The sequence below is a fragment of the Lepisosteus platostomus genome, chromosome 9 (assembly GCF_059453375.1).
Source record: "Lepisosteus platostomus isolate fLepPlt1 chromosome 9, fLepPlt1.hap1, whole genome shotgun sequence".
Lineage (NCBI taxonomy): Eukaryota > Metazoa > Chordata > Actinopteri > Semionotiformes > Lepisosteidae > Lepisosteus > Lepisosteus platostomus.
Genome location: NC_142619.1, coordinates 45,489,498 through 45,507,758, shown reverse-complemented (window position 1 = coordinate 45,507,758; position 18,261 = coordinate 45,489,498). Strand labels below are relative to the sequence as shown.

The following is an 18,261-nucleotide window of genomic DNA, read 5'->3' as shown; positions in this document are numbered from 1 at the left end:
TTGCTGAATAGTTGTTGTCAACACGTTCTTCACCACTAATGCAATCTGAGAAGTCCCTGATGCCTTCTCGACTCTCACATCTTCCATAGGCTGATCCAAAGCTTTCTGCTACAGAACAGCTATTTTAGTCAATTCTGGATGGTTAAACTCTTTCAGCATCTTCATGTTGGAGAAAAAGGAGATGAGTCCATTTTCTTCTGTGTCTCTACCATCCTTGATCACCATAAACAAACCTCCAAAAAGATATCTGGTGACTAGAAAATAGGGGAGTCTTTGTGTTCCATGCTGAAACCTTGGTCACACGATCTTCCCAATGATTTATTTCTTATTGACAGCATAATTGACCACAGTCTGTTGAGCAAAATACAGTATGTTAAAGAAAGGCCAATTAAAGGTCTTTCTCCTAACCCTGGTGCAGTGGAATTAGCTATTGGTACAACAACTTCAAAACTACCTGACTGCAATGACGTACCAGTGTTTGCTAACACTTCAGAGGAGATTACAAACAACTTATGTTATATGTCTCACAACATGTCAGGATGTGAACTGTTGCTGGTAAGAACTGATCTTTATTTGACCAGGTTGTGTCATGTTTTCAGCCATGCAAAATAACCAAACAGGTAGAAAATCAAAAGATCTACTGGGAATTCAGTAAACAGAATGTGAGCAGGCACTACTGATAATCTAGTATTATTAAAAATATAAATGAGGAATTATTAATTAATAGTCAAATAATTATCCTGAGAGCTGCCAACAGGGACCTAAGAGAAAGCAAACTGTATAGCATATCTAACAATACTACATAGATCTGAGAGAACCACTATGAGAGTAGATTAATACATGACAGGTTGAAGGGGAAAAACGTATAATACAGTACATCTTCATCTGTGGAAGCCCAGGGCAAATAATATATCACATTAGTTTTCTTATATTAGCATAATATTAACACTGTTTAAATGAATATAATTCCATCCTGGAATATATACATATATAATGTAATAACCATATACCGTATACATCACAGCAATTCATGGGCATTATGCTAAATACAATTCAATTATTTATTCAAAACTTATTTATGTACTGTATGTTAAATATTATTATTTCTAGTAACAGAGCATATGAAATAGGAATATTAGGAATAAAGCAGTAATAATTACAAGCTTCCAATTAAAAGGCACATTTAAAAAATAAATTCACTCAATTTCCAGTTTATAATTAAAAGCTTAATAGAATTTTATTATTCAGATCTTTTCATGTGAAATATTAAAACAATAAATGCTCCCTTATATTAAAATAATCTAGTATTTTCCACCTTAGTCCTGAAAAGCCGAATTCTTCACTTAGTAGTTAATATGTTCTTCAGGAATAATTAACCCAGTAATTGTTACAATTAAAAATGTAACAAGCAAGAGGAAGCCATTCAGCCTAGCTGGTACATTTGGTAGTTAATTGATCAGAGGATCTCATCCAGTCATTTTTTTAAAGAAGCCTAAAACCTAAAACCTAAAACCTAAAGCCTAAAATGGTTTTCTAAACCATGGCTGGGTAGCTTGCTTTATTCTCCCATGACACTTTAGATAAAGACGTGTCTATTGTTCTTAGATATACTGTAAATAGTTGTAAATATTGTAAATTGACATAGTTTCCACTTGTGAACTCTGATCTGTGCTTCACTGTTACTTATAATTCACTGTTACTTATAATAATACTTATAATGGATACCTACAGTATCATAAAGAAACCAGTGCCAATACATAAGGATTAATGGGCACTTGTTACTGGATTTTAAATATGTATTTTACAATATTGACAGTGATAAAATTAAAAAGCCCCAAACAGACATTCTGCTCACAACAATAAACAAACTACAGTATAGTTATCATTTTCAAATTAAGGAAGTCCAAACAGAATTTTCCATAATTCTCTTCAGCAGTTGCATAAAATCAACTTGCCCTATAGCCAAAATTGTACAGTATAACACAATTTGGGAAATGCTATATCTAAATTCCTCTGAAGGTTCACTTCAATCCAAAAGTCAAAAGTAAAGTTAAATACAATCATTTTGAATTAGAATTGGTAGCATTGGTAGATGTATTCATCATGAGTGCTTCTGGTGCTATACAGTAGGTACTTGTGCACTCTTCTATATTAAAATTATTAAAAACAGCACGTTGTCCTGCAACCTGAGGAAGAGAAGAAATCAGTTTGATATTTTTGTCTATGTTCAAAGATTCAGAAAGTCACAAAGATAAAATGGGTGTTTACTGCGCTATTACACTTCTCAGTAAATAGAAGAAGTAAATAGAATAGCAAATCGAAGTAAAAAAGTTAGCAGATGGAAGCATTGCTCCCTAAAACAACATATTTGTTATATTGTTCCTATGAATAATGCTTAATGGGAATATTGTCTAACGAATGATACCGTGACATTTGGTGATCATAAGATAGATTTTTTATCATTATAAAAATCACTTTGCAATAGTACTAATCTGCTAACATTTGGAATCCTACCACACCCAAGGGAAATATTTTTCATTAAAATCCTGCCACATACAGATGAGACCTATCTGTGCAAAGGTACTGCATAGAAGGAGATTTCTTAATCATTTTTGTCTGTATGTGCTGTGGTGTTTTAATTATAATTGCATATCGCCCATCCCATATTGTTGTTACTTCAACAACTGCTATTTGCAGTACTACTATGACCACTAAGAAGAAGAGGAAAAAAGAGATTTATTTGAAATTAAATGACCATCAAATGATTTAAAAATACTGTCTAATCAATGAAGGCAGTTCATGTGATGTGTATTTTGATTTTTCAGGTTACTTTTTGTAGCTGATATTGACATTATTATGGCAGGGGAAGGTCTTCACACACATGCACACATATTGCCAGAGGGAAGAGGGGCAAATAATAAAACATGAATACAAGCTGTCTTGAACTCTGTGGAGGCTGCGAATGTGGTCAAGTGGCAAAACAGATGTCAATAATTTTCTTTTTATCAATGCAATTGGACTGAAGCAATTGCGCTAGAAACACAGAACAGCATTTTGTATCATTAAATTCTAACCTTTTCACTTTCTTAAAAATGATTAAACGATGCCTCCACAACCCCTCCTACTACTATTGTTATAATAATTATTAATTGCAGTGGCAACACAAACCATTAATGTTCTCAATCTATAACACAGATAAATTACTTGCTTAAGTGAGGATCCCTAAGGCAGTATTATGACAAGATCAATTATATATTATACGTTATAGGCGACTATTGAATCAATTCATGGACAGCTGGGAATTAATGCCCATTCCTTAATACAGTGTTTGAGCTTCATACGAATCTACAGTAGGTTCATACCTTCTTTTAGTGATTTAGTGTCTAAATTAATGGCTGTCTCCATCTAGTGGCATTTTATTTTATTAAGCATGTATTTGTATCTGAGATATAGATCAACAACTTGTGTGCATGAGAAATATTGTTGCCTGTAGAATACAACTGTAAAAAAAGCAATCTCTGTCTATTTTATGTTTTGCTGCGTTGTTTTTAGCGCCCGGAGCGAATAGTTTCAATGTGTGCGTTTCTTATAACACAAGGAAATATTAAAGAAAAAAGCACCAAACCTGCTTGTTGTTTGCTCTCCTTGGTGCTGAATCACATTCTAAGTAATCTCCTTACTATTGAACATCTTTTCTTAACAAATGAGAACAAAATACTGTAGTATCCATAAGAGTTAATTGATGCTTGTAGCACATGACACGCCTCCGTTTTCTACAGAACACAGAGCAACTTGTGCACACTACTCTTGTTCGTGTAGACTGAACGGGCAAATAGAAGAAGCGACCGACTTAACTTGTTACATTTCTTCAATTCATTGTATCCGTGCATTGATTTCGCTGATTTCCATCTATTGGATTTTGTGACATTTACAAAGCTACAAGCTTTAGTAGCCTGCAGTTATTTTTTTTTTTGCTTCTTTTCAGCCCACTGTGCAGGTTTATGAGAGGTGGTCCTTCAGCCGATGAGAGAAGCTGAGCATAATATACAAGCAAAAACTGAAAAAAACCTTATCGTGAAGAACACAAATAAGAAAATAATAATAACGTTCTGTGTTGAGAGCAAGGAATGATTTTAACATCATCAGACGTGATTGAATTTCTCCTGAACTTGTTGCTGCTGTGTTCACACCTTACCGTGCATATCCTGTAGTTCTGGTACTAAAATACAGGTTTTTTTTTTCATGTTAAATGAACAAAACGGATTTCGTAAGAACACGAGAAAGGAGAAAAGGAAACTCTATGCGTTTATTTTCAAATCCATCGACTTTCTGTGGAGGTACGTGTAATTATTATTATTATTATTATTATTATTATTATTATTATTATTATTATTATTATTATTATTATTATTATTATAAACGATCAAATCAGAGTGTTTTAATTCCAACTGGACTGCAACTTACGTATCTTGATCGATATCAGTTATTACACTGCATGTGATTCACTGTTTGCTTTAGTGATGCTCAACCTGCTTGCTTGCTGACCATAAAAGTAATACAGAAAGGAACATGAAAAGTCCAGACGAAACAACAACAGCTGTATCTCTGTAACATTTTCGTTGTGATGCTTGTTCTTACTTTTTTTAACCCTGTTTTTGTAGATGACCTTTCGTCAACTCGCTGTAGTTTTTTAATCGCCGAGGGAGATCTGTAATCTGATTTAGCTGGTGTTCGTGTGACAAGCAGGTCAGAATGGCAGCGGGAGTAGCAGCCTGGCTTCCCTTTGCCCGAGCAGCGGCCATAGGATGGATGCCAGTGGCCACTGCCCCTATGCCACCACCACCACGAGAAAAACGGAGACCACAGGATGGTCTTATCATCCTTAATGTCAGTGGAACGAAGTTTCAGACCTGGAGGAATACTTTGGAGAGGTACCCAGACACCTTACTAGGAAGCACGGAGCGGGACTTTTTTTTCCACGAGGAAAGTAATGAGTATTTTTTTGATAGAGACCCTGACATTTTTAGACACATACTTAATTTTTATCGCACTGGCAAACTGCACTACCCACGGCATGAATGCATATCTGCCTATGACGAGGAACTCGCGTTTTTCGGCATAATCCCTGAAATTATTGGTGACTGTTGCTATGAAGAATATAAAGACCGCCGGCGAGAGAATGCTGAAAGGCTTCAAGATGACGCTGACACGGAGAACAATAACGATGGAGTTGTGCCGGATATGACCCTGCGCCAGTCAATGTGGCGGGCTTTTGAAAATCCTCACACCAGCACTTTAGCGCTGGTATTTTACTATGTCACCGGATTTTTCATTGCTGTTTCCGTTATAGCCAACGTGGTGGAGACGGTGCCCTGTGGTTCTTTACCGAACAAAGTTAGGGATGAGCCTTGTGGAGAGCGCTATGCCTTGGCTTTCTTTTGCTTGGATACAGCCTGTGTCATGATCTTTACAGTCGAATACTTGCTGCGCCTATTCGCTGCACCTAGTCGATACAAGTTTGTTCGAAGCGTTATGAGCATCATTGATGTGGTTGCCATCATGCCCTATTATATTGGTTTAGTGATGACGGACAATGAAGATGTAAGCGGTGCCTTTGTAACCTTAAGGGTTTTCCGTGTATTTCGGATCTTCAAATTTTCCCGCCATTCACAGGGCCTGCGTATTTTGGGTTACACTTTGAAGAGCTGCGCATCTGAGCTGGGATTCTTGCTCTTCTCCCTGACAATGGCTATTATCATTTTTGCCACGGTGATGTTCTACGCAGAGAAAGGATCAACAGCCACCAAGTTCACCAGCATTCCTGCTGCTTTCTGGTACACCATTGTCACCATGACAACACTTGGGTAGGTGTTGGTTCTGGTAATGCTTTTTTCTCTTCACTCCCATGGTAATATTTATGTGAAGTTCATTTTTTTATATCAAAAGGAGAACATACTCGCAGCTCCACCTTGCCCCACCCAATCACTTCTAAAGTAAAAGTGACAATGTGAACAAAGTTCTAACACAAAACATCCCCAGCCCATATAAAGGGTCACAATGCCTCTAGTGAAATATTGCATAATAATACCACTAACATGGGTTTTGACATCTGTTGTGACCTTGAAAGTTAATTTGTTTGTAACCATATGAAACAGACTCATCCTAGTTTTGACACTGATATGCTAAGAAGCCAATTTATAGATTATATTGTAGATCAAGTTAATTTCTGAAAGCATTTCTATTAAGTGCCATGCAGCAAGGAAATAGATTTTATTAAAAAGAAAATGTGACTTGTGGGTTTTTAAAATACATTTCCAAAGACCAAATACTAGTTGAATTGACTCCCTCTCAGCTTATGTACTTTAAACTGTATATTAGCCACACATTCATGTTGGTCTTTTCTTTATTAACGCCATTTTAAATTTTGAGAAAGTCAAAGTTGGAAGGCCAGTTAACATCGCCCTGCTAATGTAATTCATGTAGCGTATTCTGCATAAGAGAAATGCAGAGAAAGATTTAAAAAAGCCATCAAGAAAATGTCTAAATGTGGTTAGTGGTTTTTTGAGGTGCCGCAAAAGTGCTGTCAGTTCCAAGATATTCATTAGAACAAACCAGTCATATAGTGGACTTTGATGATAATTATGATGAGCTGAAGATTGTATGTATTTATACAATGTCCTGCAGAATACAGTAACAATAACTATAGTCCATCTGTGGGAAACATTGTGTGCTGTCCATGGTACTGAGTTTGTCTGTAGCATATTTTAAGTCCTGAAGATGAGAACTGCATGTGTAGCTAAGCTAACACATGAAATCAGTCATAAATCAGTATTATTGATGACAGACTCAAATGGTTATTCCAGATTGAATTTGATCATTCTAGTGTGCTATAATAAAATGTTTAGTTTTAAATATATGCATGCTTATGAACTAAGGAAAATGTCATAAATCAATATGTAGTCACGCAAGAAAATAGATGCATTATCAGCAGAGCTCAATCACAGATTGTGTCTTGGGTTTCAGACTTAATAATATCAATATGAAAATGCAATTACTCCTCAACACTCAAAAAAGAACTAACAAATTTTGGGCTCTAGGGTAAATGCTGAGACAGTTCTGTAGAGCACGTTATTAATGAATTGTAGTATGCATCAATTTACTTATTAAAGAAAGAATAAATGAATAACTGTTTTTTGTGAAGTTATAAAAAATATGTCAGAAGTGAAATGTGACTTACAACCTAAACAAATTTGTTTGTAGATGTTAATTTTTCTAACTCAATTTGCTGTAGTTAGTGCCTAATTTATCAAGTTTTATTTAATAAATACCTTATTTGACAAATGTATTCCAGACATTTTTAACAACAAAAAACATAGTGTTTGAAAGTAATGTACTATGGGGAATTGCTGTACAAATAAATCCTTAGAATCCAACATAGCATAAAAAGCTTTTGCAATAAGCATAAACGCGTGAGGTACAACTCTTTATTCCTGAACAGAAAACACCAAGATAATGTACTGTATCTGAAGTTAAAATACAATGAGATGGGTCTTTGGTTCGAATTAGCTTTCAGAGATTGTACAGTCTTGGTTTATCTAGGTAGCTGGTTCCATCACTGTGGTGCAAGAAAGCAGAATGAGTGATGGACTGGAGGATGAAGAAAATGAGCAATTAAAGTAGCCAGAAGAAGAATAGAGATGAGAAGGTTTTGTAAACATAGACAAAATCCTGGAGATAGGAGAGGAAGAGTGATGAAGAGTGCAGTAAGTAATTAATGTACTTGTTGAACCTACTCTGCACGCAGATCACGTTGGAAACTTGTGGTGAAATATCTGCTGCACAACCAGTACGCATTCACTTGTACGTCACATTACACTAGTCTTGAAGAATGTGAAAAAGAGTGATTTTATAGGAGAAGTTGGGTAAACAAAATACCCTGTCAAGCTCTAGTGTTTTGGATGAATTGATGACTGTGGATGTCTGGAACAGGTATCCTAGTGAGAAGAGAGCTGCAATTGTTGTCTAGAGCAAACAAGACCAAAATCTGAGCAGAGTATTTTAAAAGATTAGATCATGTAGATATTCAAGAGAAATAGAAATATTGAATTTATAACAAAGACATGAAAAAAAATATGGAGTACATGAAATTCTGATGGATTGCCATTTTTCAGTGCTGAAATTATCATTTTTAAAAAGATAGAATTATCAGAATGATCTCAATGACCTCTTTTGTTGCTTAATATTCATTTCAAAAACAGCCTTTTTAATATTTTAGAAAAAGCAATCAATGTCAGGTTAATAAGAATACAACAATGCCATATGGACTATAATTTGTGGAAATAAAATGCTTGTTAATGATATTAATCATTGCTACTACATTATAATTGGTTTCAAGCTTTACAAATCTGTTAGTTAAACGTATAAATAATATGTATTTATTGTACTTTCCGTTCAATTGTTAATACTACAAAGTGTATTATCAGCAAAAACATGCTCCATTTATTGCTATATTTAAATAGTGTAAATCTACTGTTTATTCGTAGTTTGTAACGTCTTTATTAACCATTTATTAGATATGTACAAAATATTAATATGCCGGTTATAAACAGCAAATAATTTCAATATAAAGGCATACAGTTTCAATGAATAAAATGAATAGTTTTTATTTTAGCTAATTTTACTTACGGTACATAACATTTTGATGAAATTGCATTTAAGTGTAAAGACATGGGCACATCTGATCCCAAGTCTGTGACATAACCTAGCAGTGCAGTATTAGAACCAAATTTAGCATAAATCTTCAAAATAAACTGTGGAACAAAACCCAAAATACACAAGTGGAAAAAATAAGAAATTACATAAAATTGAGAGACAAACAGTCCATGTTGGTGAAGATGATATTCTGGCTTCTGTCACGAAAATTATGGATGAGATCTTTCAGATCAATTAGCTATGAATTACTGTACCAAACATGCTATTATTTGCAGTCATTATTATGTTCAAATCATTCTATCCTAATTTGAAATGACGTATTAGATAGTACTTTTAGATATTACTTTGTATAATACTGAGTTTAAAACACAAGTTAAATCAATACAAATTTGTCAGCTGTATAGCAGGTTTTATTCAGTGGATTCCATGCAGGTGTTAAAGCTAATTGTTGACAACACAATGCATTTAGAATTGAATACCTTGGGTGTACTTATGTTGCAATATTTGAAAGACCTGTGAGATTAATTTCTGTAAATCATTCAATTATTATGTTTACCTTTTTGGACTTCATTCATCCCAAACAAGAAAAATCTGTTGTTTTTTGAGGAAATAAATGCACTATAGTGCACCATGGAAAGAGTGCTTAAAAGCACAGTGAAGAATTAAAAAAGGTAGAGTACATTAAACTTCAGCATGTTTCAGCTCCCTTAGTTTTTTTTTGGCTTTCTAGTGCTTTACAGTATGTGCAACTGGCAGGAATCTTACTACTGGCAGCTTTTCAGGCTAAGCAAAGGTTAGGATCAGTACTTTATACATGAGGCTGACAGGGCTGGAAGCCATGGGAAGCAATGACAAGAAGTTTCCACATATTCATTTATTATTCTAAGGATGTGATAATTGATATGCAATATGATACTACTGTAAACCTGTTTTGAACAAAAAGAGCTGATAGGGCTATTGAAGCTCATATAAGCAACAGATCTCTTACACTGAAACAAATCTCATGCAGAAATCTATTCTCCTTGGTATATTGGTTGTATTAAAGGCTGTGTAAGCAATGCACATCTACTCTATATTGTTGTGTGTATCCTATAGAATAGCTCTGGACACATGACTGTGACTTGTTAACTGCCTAATCCAAGACAGCACTCTCCTAAATTGAATATTGCCATTTTTAAATGTACATATTATTTATTAATGTCCCATTACTTTCATGCCAGGACCCATGACAGGGATTTATCTGGCTTTAATGTCCATGGACGTAAACACAAAGAAAACCAATTGAAGACACAGCTCAGAAGTATTAAAGTATTAGGATGTTAAAAAAGTATTGCATTTCACAGAGGTTCTACAGGATTCCTACGATCCAAGCGCACAACTTTCCAAAGCACCTAATCCCATTTATTGTCTACACACATATCTAAAAAATCTAACAAATAGTAACAGACTGATCGTTCAGAAATGCGGTTAACATATAAATTAATGTGGCTATATGCAGTATATTTTTGCATAATTGTTTATAGTTTTAGTATGTTTATACTTCCTATATAGTTTAATACTGGGAAATTATTTGAATATTATTCTAAAAGTTTCTAAGGTATCAGGGGGTGACACTGCTCAGATGATTTTTGTTAAACCCAGGAAATACTTGTGAAAACAAAGAGGATATTTACTTTGAATAATTTTATGGAACCTCTTTACTCTGAAAAACAATAAAAGACAGATTGCTGTACAAAATCTTAACCCTGGATATACTGTACTTGGGGCTATCTTAATTGCCTAGTTTCTCAACTTCTGAAGTATTCAGGCCAAATTAAAGTGGCCTTTAATTGTCTTATCAGCATTCAAATTGAAACTAATGACCAATGATCGTAATATACAGACATACTGTAATGGAAGTTATATAACACAGGATAATGTGGTCACCTAAGGTGACCTTGGTTACTTGATCTTAGATTATATAAATTTGTGTAAAAAAAAAAGGCGCAATCTTTGAAAATGAGTTGTTCAATGCTATGTAAAAAGTTGTAGTCCTTTGCATCAAACACTTAAGTTACAAACTAAGGACGTTATTTTTCACTGATCTAAAATGGATTAGGGGTCTCGAACAGTACTTTTTGCTTCAAGGACAATCTGAGCCTAAGTAGTGACTATGTCCTACTTTCCATTTTAGAGTGCTGCTTAAAAATTGCATTCTCCTGAGGTGTTGTCTTCACCTTGAGAGCATCTATGAATTTGTTTTGAATTTAGTTTTTTCTTAATTTGTCTCACTACATATAATTTGTAACCTCCAGAATGATTTAAAACTTCCATTTTCTATTCACATGCAAATGATTTAAGAACATCAGAACTTCATCCAGCTTAATTTTGAAAATTGGCAAAGCTATCTCGTGTTATTTATTTTTATTTGCATCTGGACTTGAGATATTGTATTCTAACCAATCTGCTCCTGCTGACAAGGGTGTCTAATGTGCAACAAGTACACATTATTGTATTATTGTATTGTATTATTGAAGTGGAAGAAGAAATAGGAAATAAGGCTACAAGAAATAAGAAAGTTCAGAAATGAGAGGAGGCAATTTGGCCCACTAAGCCTTTTTGGTTTCCTTTTCTTATGTTTCTGACATGTATACTGTAGTTGGTCTTAATACTCAGATGTGTTTTCTATAATAGTCAAGATGTTTTTTAGGGAGCATATACAGTATGGTTTCCTATAAATAACCATGGCTCTTGTTCAATATTAACCTGCTAACCACACTCTGTAAGATGTTGCCAGACAACAAAGAGAGCCTTAAAATATCCCACTCTACCCTCACTGATGCTTAACCACTTCTTCGTTACCACTTAGGAACTCTTTATCACAACTGTATTACATGTTTTGTTTTATTTGCTTCTGTTTATTAGAATACAAATACTATAAAACTATGAATTTGAGCATTTAATGTTTAGATCTAAAATGAGTGATTTTAGAAAAATCATCTGAATTGCCCTTATTACCTGCCCAATATCACTGACCCGCTGTTGATAAATCCAGTGGTCATGACCAGGTGATCTTTTGTTTAATGGTGGAGCTCGTAACTAATAAGCAAGTAAGAGAACATCAGTGTATTTGTCTGTCAATACAAAGACCAAAACTGAATGCATGCATCTCATGCTGTCAGATTCAGAAAACTTTTTCTTACAATGGCCATATTCAGAGGACCTGCAGGGCAACCTGTGTCGGTGGTGAAGTATGAGGGGAAAGTTAATATCAAGAAGACTGTGATAACAAAGAAAGGGCTGTTTGATATGATGGGCAGGGGTCAGAATGTGCAGAGAACCTTTTTACTGTATTTTTGGCTTGAAAAGTATTGGAGTAATCAGATTTATCTCTTACACCAAATGCAGTCCACAATGGGAGAGGATAATTAATCAGATGCTCTTACACTTACCAGTATCGTCCATTAAAATTCTGAAAGAGTGCACATTTATTTTAACATTCTGTAGTTTCCAAGGGCTAAATGTAACTCTCAAAAGTCTCTGCTGTTTTAAAAAGTTTAAAATCATCCCACATAGTGTAAAAATGATAGAAAAAACATTGCTCATGGTCTGTTACTGCACTTGTAATCACAGTGATTTTATTTTACTTCAGTTAGTTTGGGCAATTAACTAAATCTTGAAGGCATTAAATGCAATTAATATACTGGTCACATGAAACTAATTTCCTTTTCTTGAAAATCTTCAGATGTGAATCACTGCACTGCGCAACACGTTAAATTATTCAGATCATGTAGAAATTACATTTGTATTTATTTAAGCATTTTGGAAACATAAAACTGGAGAATTAAATTACTGAGATTTGTAAACTGATATTTACTAAATTTAACTGTAATGGATAAAGATTCAGATGAATGTGATGCATGTTCCTCAAGATGGCTTTATTTTATGCAATGTAATAGCACTAAAATACATAAACATTCAAACTCATGGCTATATAATCTTCTTCATTGCCTGAATTCTTATTTCAACAGTAATGATAGGCATAACATAATCAAAATGTAACCAATATAATTTACAGTATTATGTATATTATTTTAAAATAACTGTATAACCCCACCATGAAAAGTGGATTTCCTTAAAATCTGTTTGTCGTTCCTTTTTTTATGAAAAGCAGTTTTGCAGTAAAAAGATTTACTGATCTTTTCTTGATCATATCTGTAGACTCCCCCTTTAATTCTAATACAACTATAACCAACAAAGATAAAGGAAACCAATGAAACCAAGGAAGCCCAAGAAAGAAAGAACAAAAGAGATCTGTTAAAATAGGTAATAGAATCTAAAAAAAAATACTGTTGTTTGTTAATATTATATCTTATAGTAGAAATATAAGCACCCAGCAGCCATATCACCCTGCAACTCAGAACTGGCAACCCTCTGAAGCTAAGCAGATGTGAGCCTGGTCAGTACCTGGATATGAGACCTCCTGGGAAAAACTAAGGTTGCTGCTGGAAGAGGTGTTAGTGGGGCCAGCAGGGGGCGCTCACCCTGTGGTCCATGTGGGTCCTAAGGCCCCAGTATAGTGATGGGGACACTATACTGTAAACAGGTGCCGTCCTTCGGATGAGATGTAAAACCGAGGTCCTGGCTCTCTGTGGTCATTAAAAATCCCAGGGCGTTTCTCGAAAAGAGTAGGGGTGTAACCCTGGCGTCCTGGCCAAAATTCCCATTGGCCCTTACCAATCATGGCCTCCTAATAATCCCCATATATGAATTGGCTTCATTACTCTCTGCTCTCCTCCCCACTGATAGCTGATGTGTGGTGAGCGTTCTGGCGCACTATGGCTGCCGTCGCATCATCCAGGTGGATGTTGCACATTGGTGGTGGTGGAGGGGAGTCCCCATTACCTGTAAAAGCGCTTTGAGTGGAGTGTCCAGAAAAGTGTATATAAGTGTAAGCAATTATTATTTTTATTATTATTAAATAGCAGCAGTAGTGTAAGTTATAGTATAAGCTGTAGCAATAGCTGTAGCAATACTGTTTTAATGTTAGTGGTACTTTTTGGTATTTTATAATGGTTTAATTTATTTGTTTAATTTTAATACAGTTCACTTGAGGTTTTTTTTTAAACAATACACTTTATTAGAATAATGTCTTTTGAGCAAAAAAAATAAATGTTTTACTTTACTTTGAAAAAGGTTCTTCACTAAAGGAACGTTATTAACTTATCCTGCTTCTTCCAGTGGGAAATGAATTTCTTTCCAAAATAAGCTCTTTACAAATCTAACTGGGGAAGGCTTTGGGATACATTTTAAAAAGCTGAGAGAGACTCTAAAAGCAAGGGATGTGAATTTAGATTACTGACTGGATTTATAAATATGTAGATTTTCTTTATTTTCTGTATGCTCTCTGGTAATGTAAGTAGTAATTACACAGAAACTTAATGTTTAAGAGGTTGACTTGAAAGGGCTGTAGGGATATTGGATTGATCAAAGCAAATTAATACTCCCCATTGGTGCTTATTTGAATATAAGATTAATTACGTTGCCAAAAAAAAGAGGTTTTTCCATTAAAACAGTCATAGAACAATCAAAGTCAGTTTGTACAATCATAACCAGAATCTTTAATTTGAAGGAAAATGCCCCATTACACTGTAATATTTATTAGTTTATTATTTGCTTCACATATATATTTAATAATATTTCATTATAAATAAAAATATGAAAAGTTACTAGTCCATTTTTAGTTTTAGTTTTATTTAGCTGTTTTGCTATTTTCATAGGTTAAAAATGACTGTTATTTTCTATAATATGCCAGCAAGTGGAATGTATTTATACATCATTTAGTTAAAATAATCTGTTTTCTGAGAATTGATTAGTGTGATAGAGTTTTCAATACAGTAAATTGCCCTTTAAAATGATATTTCTTGAGTGGGAACTGGAAAACTAATAGACAATATTTATCAACACCACACATTTAAGCCATTTATGCCAAGTCATATAAAGTTTGTGTAAAACTCACTGAGTGGCCTGAATAGTACTGCATTATTTTGTTATTGCAGTATTGATTTGAATAGAACAGCATTTATTTTCTATTGATACATTAATATGCACATTGCAACATGATATAATATATTTTAATTGATTATTAGTGTCAGTTTTTATGTGTGAAACATATACCGTATTGTAACATCATTTACCTGAATTATGTACTGCTACCACAGAATGTGATCAGATATATGAAATAAAAATGGGCATATCCTTTTTTATTTTTTTAATCTTTCCTCATTTTTTTAAATTAAGTTAGGGAGACTGGTGGAAAGAAAACAAAAATGAGTTTTAATATCCAAAATAACATGCATATAATGTTGTACTTAGCATTTAGATTAATGTCATAATGACCAATACAAACTGTATGGCATTAAAGTAAAACTAAAATTGGACTTTGTTGTCTCAGTAGTTTTGGAGGCCACTGCCAGTTTCTCCCTGCAGAAAACCATTACTATTACCATACTATTAAACACATTCTCACAGTGACTGTACAGAAAATACATCATTTAGATAACTGAAGGAAAAAATAAACCTGATGAACCGCCAAGTGAGCATGCTTGTTTATAAAATTTTACATCTGTTCCACCCCCAGTTGCTGTGGAACAGTAACTGGCAGGTTTCAATATTTAATAAATAATAAGGGATCAACACTTTTTTTAGAGGAGTAGAAATTCACAGTTTTGCTACAGATTATAACCTAGGATGGTTCAACTCTACTCCTGGTAGACTGTGGTACCTGCAGTTTTTCTAGATCCCCTTAAAGCAGCTTACAGGACCTGAGGAGCTGGGAGGAGTTAGTAAATTGGTCTGATAAAGGCAATAATAAGCTGACTGAGGTTATAATGATGAATTGGAGGAAAATCTGCAGGCACACCAGACTGCCAGGACCAGAGCTGGACCACCCGGATATAAACTGTACAACATTGTTCTTTAGCCTGTACTATTGAAGACATACTGTACTGCAGTTATCCCCAGTTTACATACTCATGTTTCTAAATAGACAATGTATTTCAATCAGAAATAGCCCTTAGAGATCTGTGATCTCTTATGTTGTAGACCAACAGCTTAAGGTTCTGGACTTGGAAGTCCATGGATTTTTGGTTCTAATCCCAGGTGAGACACTTCTTTTTTATCAGTGAACAAACTGCTTCACCAAAATTGGTCTTGTAAAATTACCAGTTAAAATATTGCTTTGGATAAAAACATTGGCCAAACAAATCAGTAATAGTATTGGTAATCCCATTTAAAATGGAAAAACAGTTCTGTTCATTGCATTTGTTTAGGCATACTGTATAAACATAGGGCTCGGTCTCATGCAGTGAATGTTTATACCAGCAGTATGCTGGACATTATTTTCAAATGAACAAGACAGGCTACAACCAAGAGGGAGCTATTCAACCTTTCTTATGCTTTCAAGATTTTATCATCATTAGTAAATGTTGATTTATATTACTGTTATATTTATAGAATTTGGAGAATATTTCAAATTTGAGTCAGTTTATAAAAGGTTATAAGTGTCAAATAATATTAATTGGTTAAGAAAGAGCTCAATAGCTTAGAAATTCCACGACCCTACTAACCATAAAGAAAATAGATTTTTTCTCTGTAACTGCTCAATAGCATCAACCCCTTTTCAGGTGTGCATATCTTGTTATTATTGATTCAGGAGACAGGCTTAGGTCTTTTCTTGGATCATCCACTAAGTCAGTGTATGTTGACAGATATTTAAGTGGAAAACTATTTTACGATTCTACTTTTTTACTATAGTACTGTGGAGAACAAATGAATATGTTGAATATGAGTGAATCTGATAAATTGTTTTTTCTCACACAGTAAATGTAACTGCTGTGATATCATGAATGCTTGACCAACTTTACTGAAACATCTTTAAAAGGATTATTATTACTTTTTTTAAACCGACAGTATTTCCAGGGTAATTTATCCTTATTAATCCAATAATGATGGACACTGAAATACTATCTGGGTACAGTCTTTGGCTTTACTGGCAGAGTGTGCTACCATTAGGAAGCCATCTCATATTTAATGCATAAAAGGTGCAGAAATGATCCTAAAGTCTGGCACTCAGAAAATCCTATCTAGTTTTACCTTGACAGGAAATGTGTGTCCAGAGTAATGTCTATAGACACGAATTAAAAATTAAAAACTTTTCATCAGCAAAAACAAATATGAGATGGACATGAACCGAACAAAACATAATTAAACAGAAATAATATTAAAGGACCTGAACAACCCCAAGGGAAGATTTGCACAGAAGGCAACAGTCTACAGTATGGGTCACAGTAGAATCAGTAATGTCCTGAATTTATTCAATTAATGCATATTAAAGGGGACCCTCCAACCCTATTTTTACATTTTGGGGGTAGACAGATTTGGCACTGATGAGTGCATTTCAAAACATAATGATAGTAAAATGTACACAATAATGTGTTCAATTTACATCATAATAAAATAGGCTAAATTTCAAGGTACAGTATGTGCAGCGCCATATTGAATTCATTGTCTGCAATTCTGAATGAAGCATTAAAACTTCTGGTGATGTGAAGTGGCTCTATTATATTGCAAACAAGGAGGTTTGTGAATACATCTCTTTTAATCCAATAGAAATATTGCGCTCAACTTTGAGGTCGTTCCTTAATTCCATATTTGTAAAATGTTGCGATACTGTTGTTTGGTTGTTGGTCTGAGAAATTGGGAATGCAGATCCCCTTTAACTTTTTAAGATACCTTACTCAGAATGATCATCTGGGGAGCTTAGCACATAACTTATACCATCACATCATCAACGGGTTCAAGAGCAACAACTGGCTTTAATAGGAAGCAACAAAATAATACAACACAAGTACAGTAGTTTTTCTGGTTGTCTTCTTGCACAACAGAACCCCGCAAACACTTACAAACACACTACTACTGCAACTCTATAAATAGACTTCATATTACAATACTCATGTTCTATACAATTATTCAATTATACAATTAATGAACTGTTTACAACAGGTGAAGAATTAACAACACAAAGTCTTTCAGTCTCTCCTGACCAGCCTCTGTCTTTTGCACTCTTAATGGCAGCTTCATTGTAATTAAACCCCCTCTGCGCACATCACCGATGCTAAGCAACAGTCTACCCATTATCAGAAAGTCTTGCCAAGGGTTGCAAGGTGGGACTAAACACTTAATGGGACAGCATATGATTACATTCTACCATAAAATACATACAGAACAGTATGTGTATTCCAAATTGAGATATTTTGCAAGTTTTTCATATCATTGCTTCATTTTGTTCATGTTAATGAATGTTATTTGTAAGTAACCAGGATCTGGAAAAATATTGACCTAGTTAGTATATGTTGATTACTTAAGAAAAAGAGGACATATGTTTTTGCTTTCAAGGTACTTTACATAATGTAGAAGAAAAATTACATAAAGTGTTGTGTTTCATCTACTTCAAAGTTACAGGGAAGTCAGAAACAATGATAAATTAGTGAAGTGTGACACCTAGGAGAT

The 18,261-nt window shown here is 34.3% G+C and overlaps 1 protein-coding gene across 2 annotated transcripts in view; it reads left to right on the top strand.

Moving 5' to 3' along the window:
• Positions 1 to 3,774: 3,774 nt before the first annotated feature.
• kcnd2 (potassium voltage-gated channel, Shal-related subfamily, member 2) overlaps positions 3,775 to 18,261 on the top strand; it is a 172,869-nt gene continuing 158,382 nt past the window's right edge. Inside the window, exons 1-2 of one of the 2 annotated variants that reach the window (XM_088645216.1) lie at positions 3,775 to 4,337; positions 4,662 to 5,864. In XM_088645216.1, the coding sequence (XP_088501342.1) occupies positions 4,753 to 5,864 (1,112 nt within the window). In that variant the 5' untranslated portion in view covers positions 3,775 to 4,337; positions 4,662 to 4,752. The remainder of the gene's footprint in view (positions 4,338 to 4,661; positions 5,865 to 18,261) is intronic. The other variant, XM_088645217.1, reaches the window with a different exon arrangement.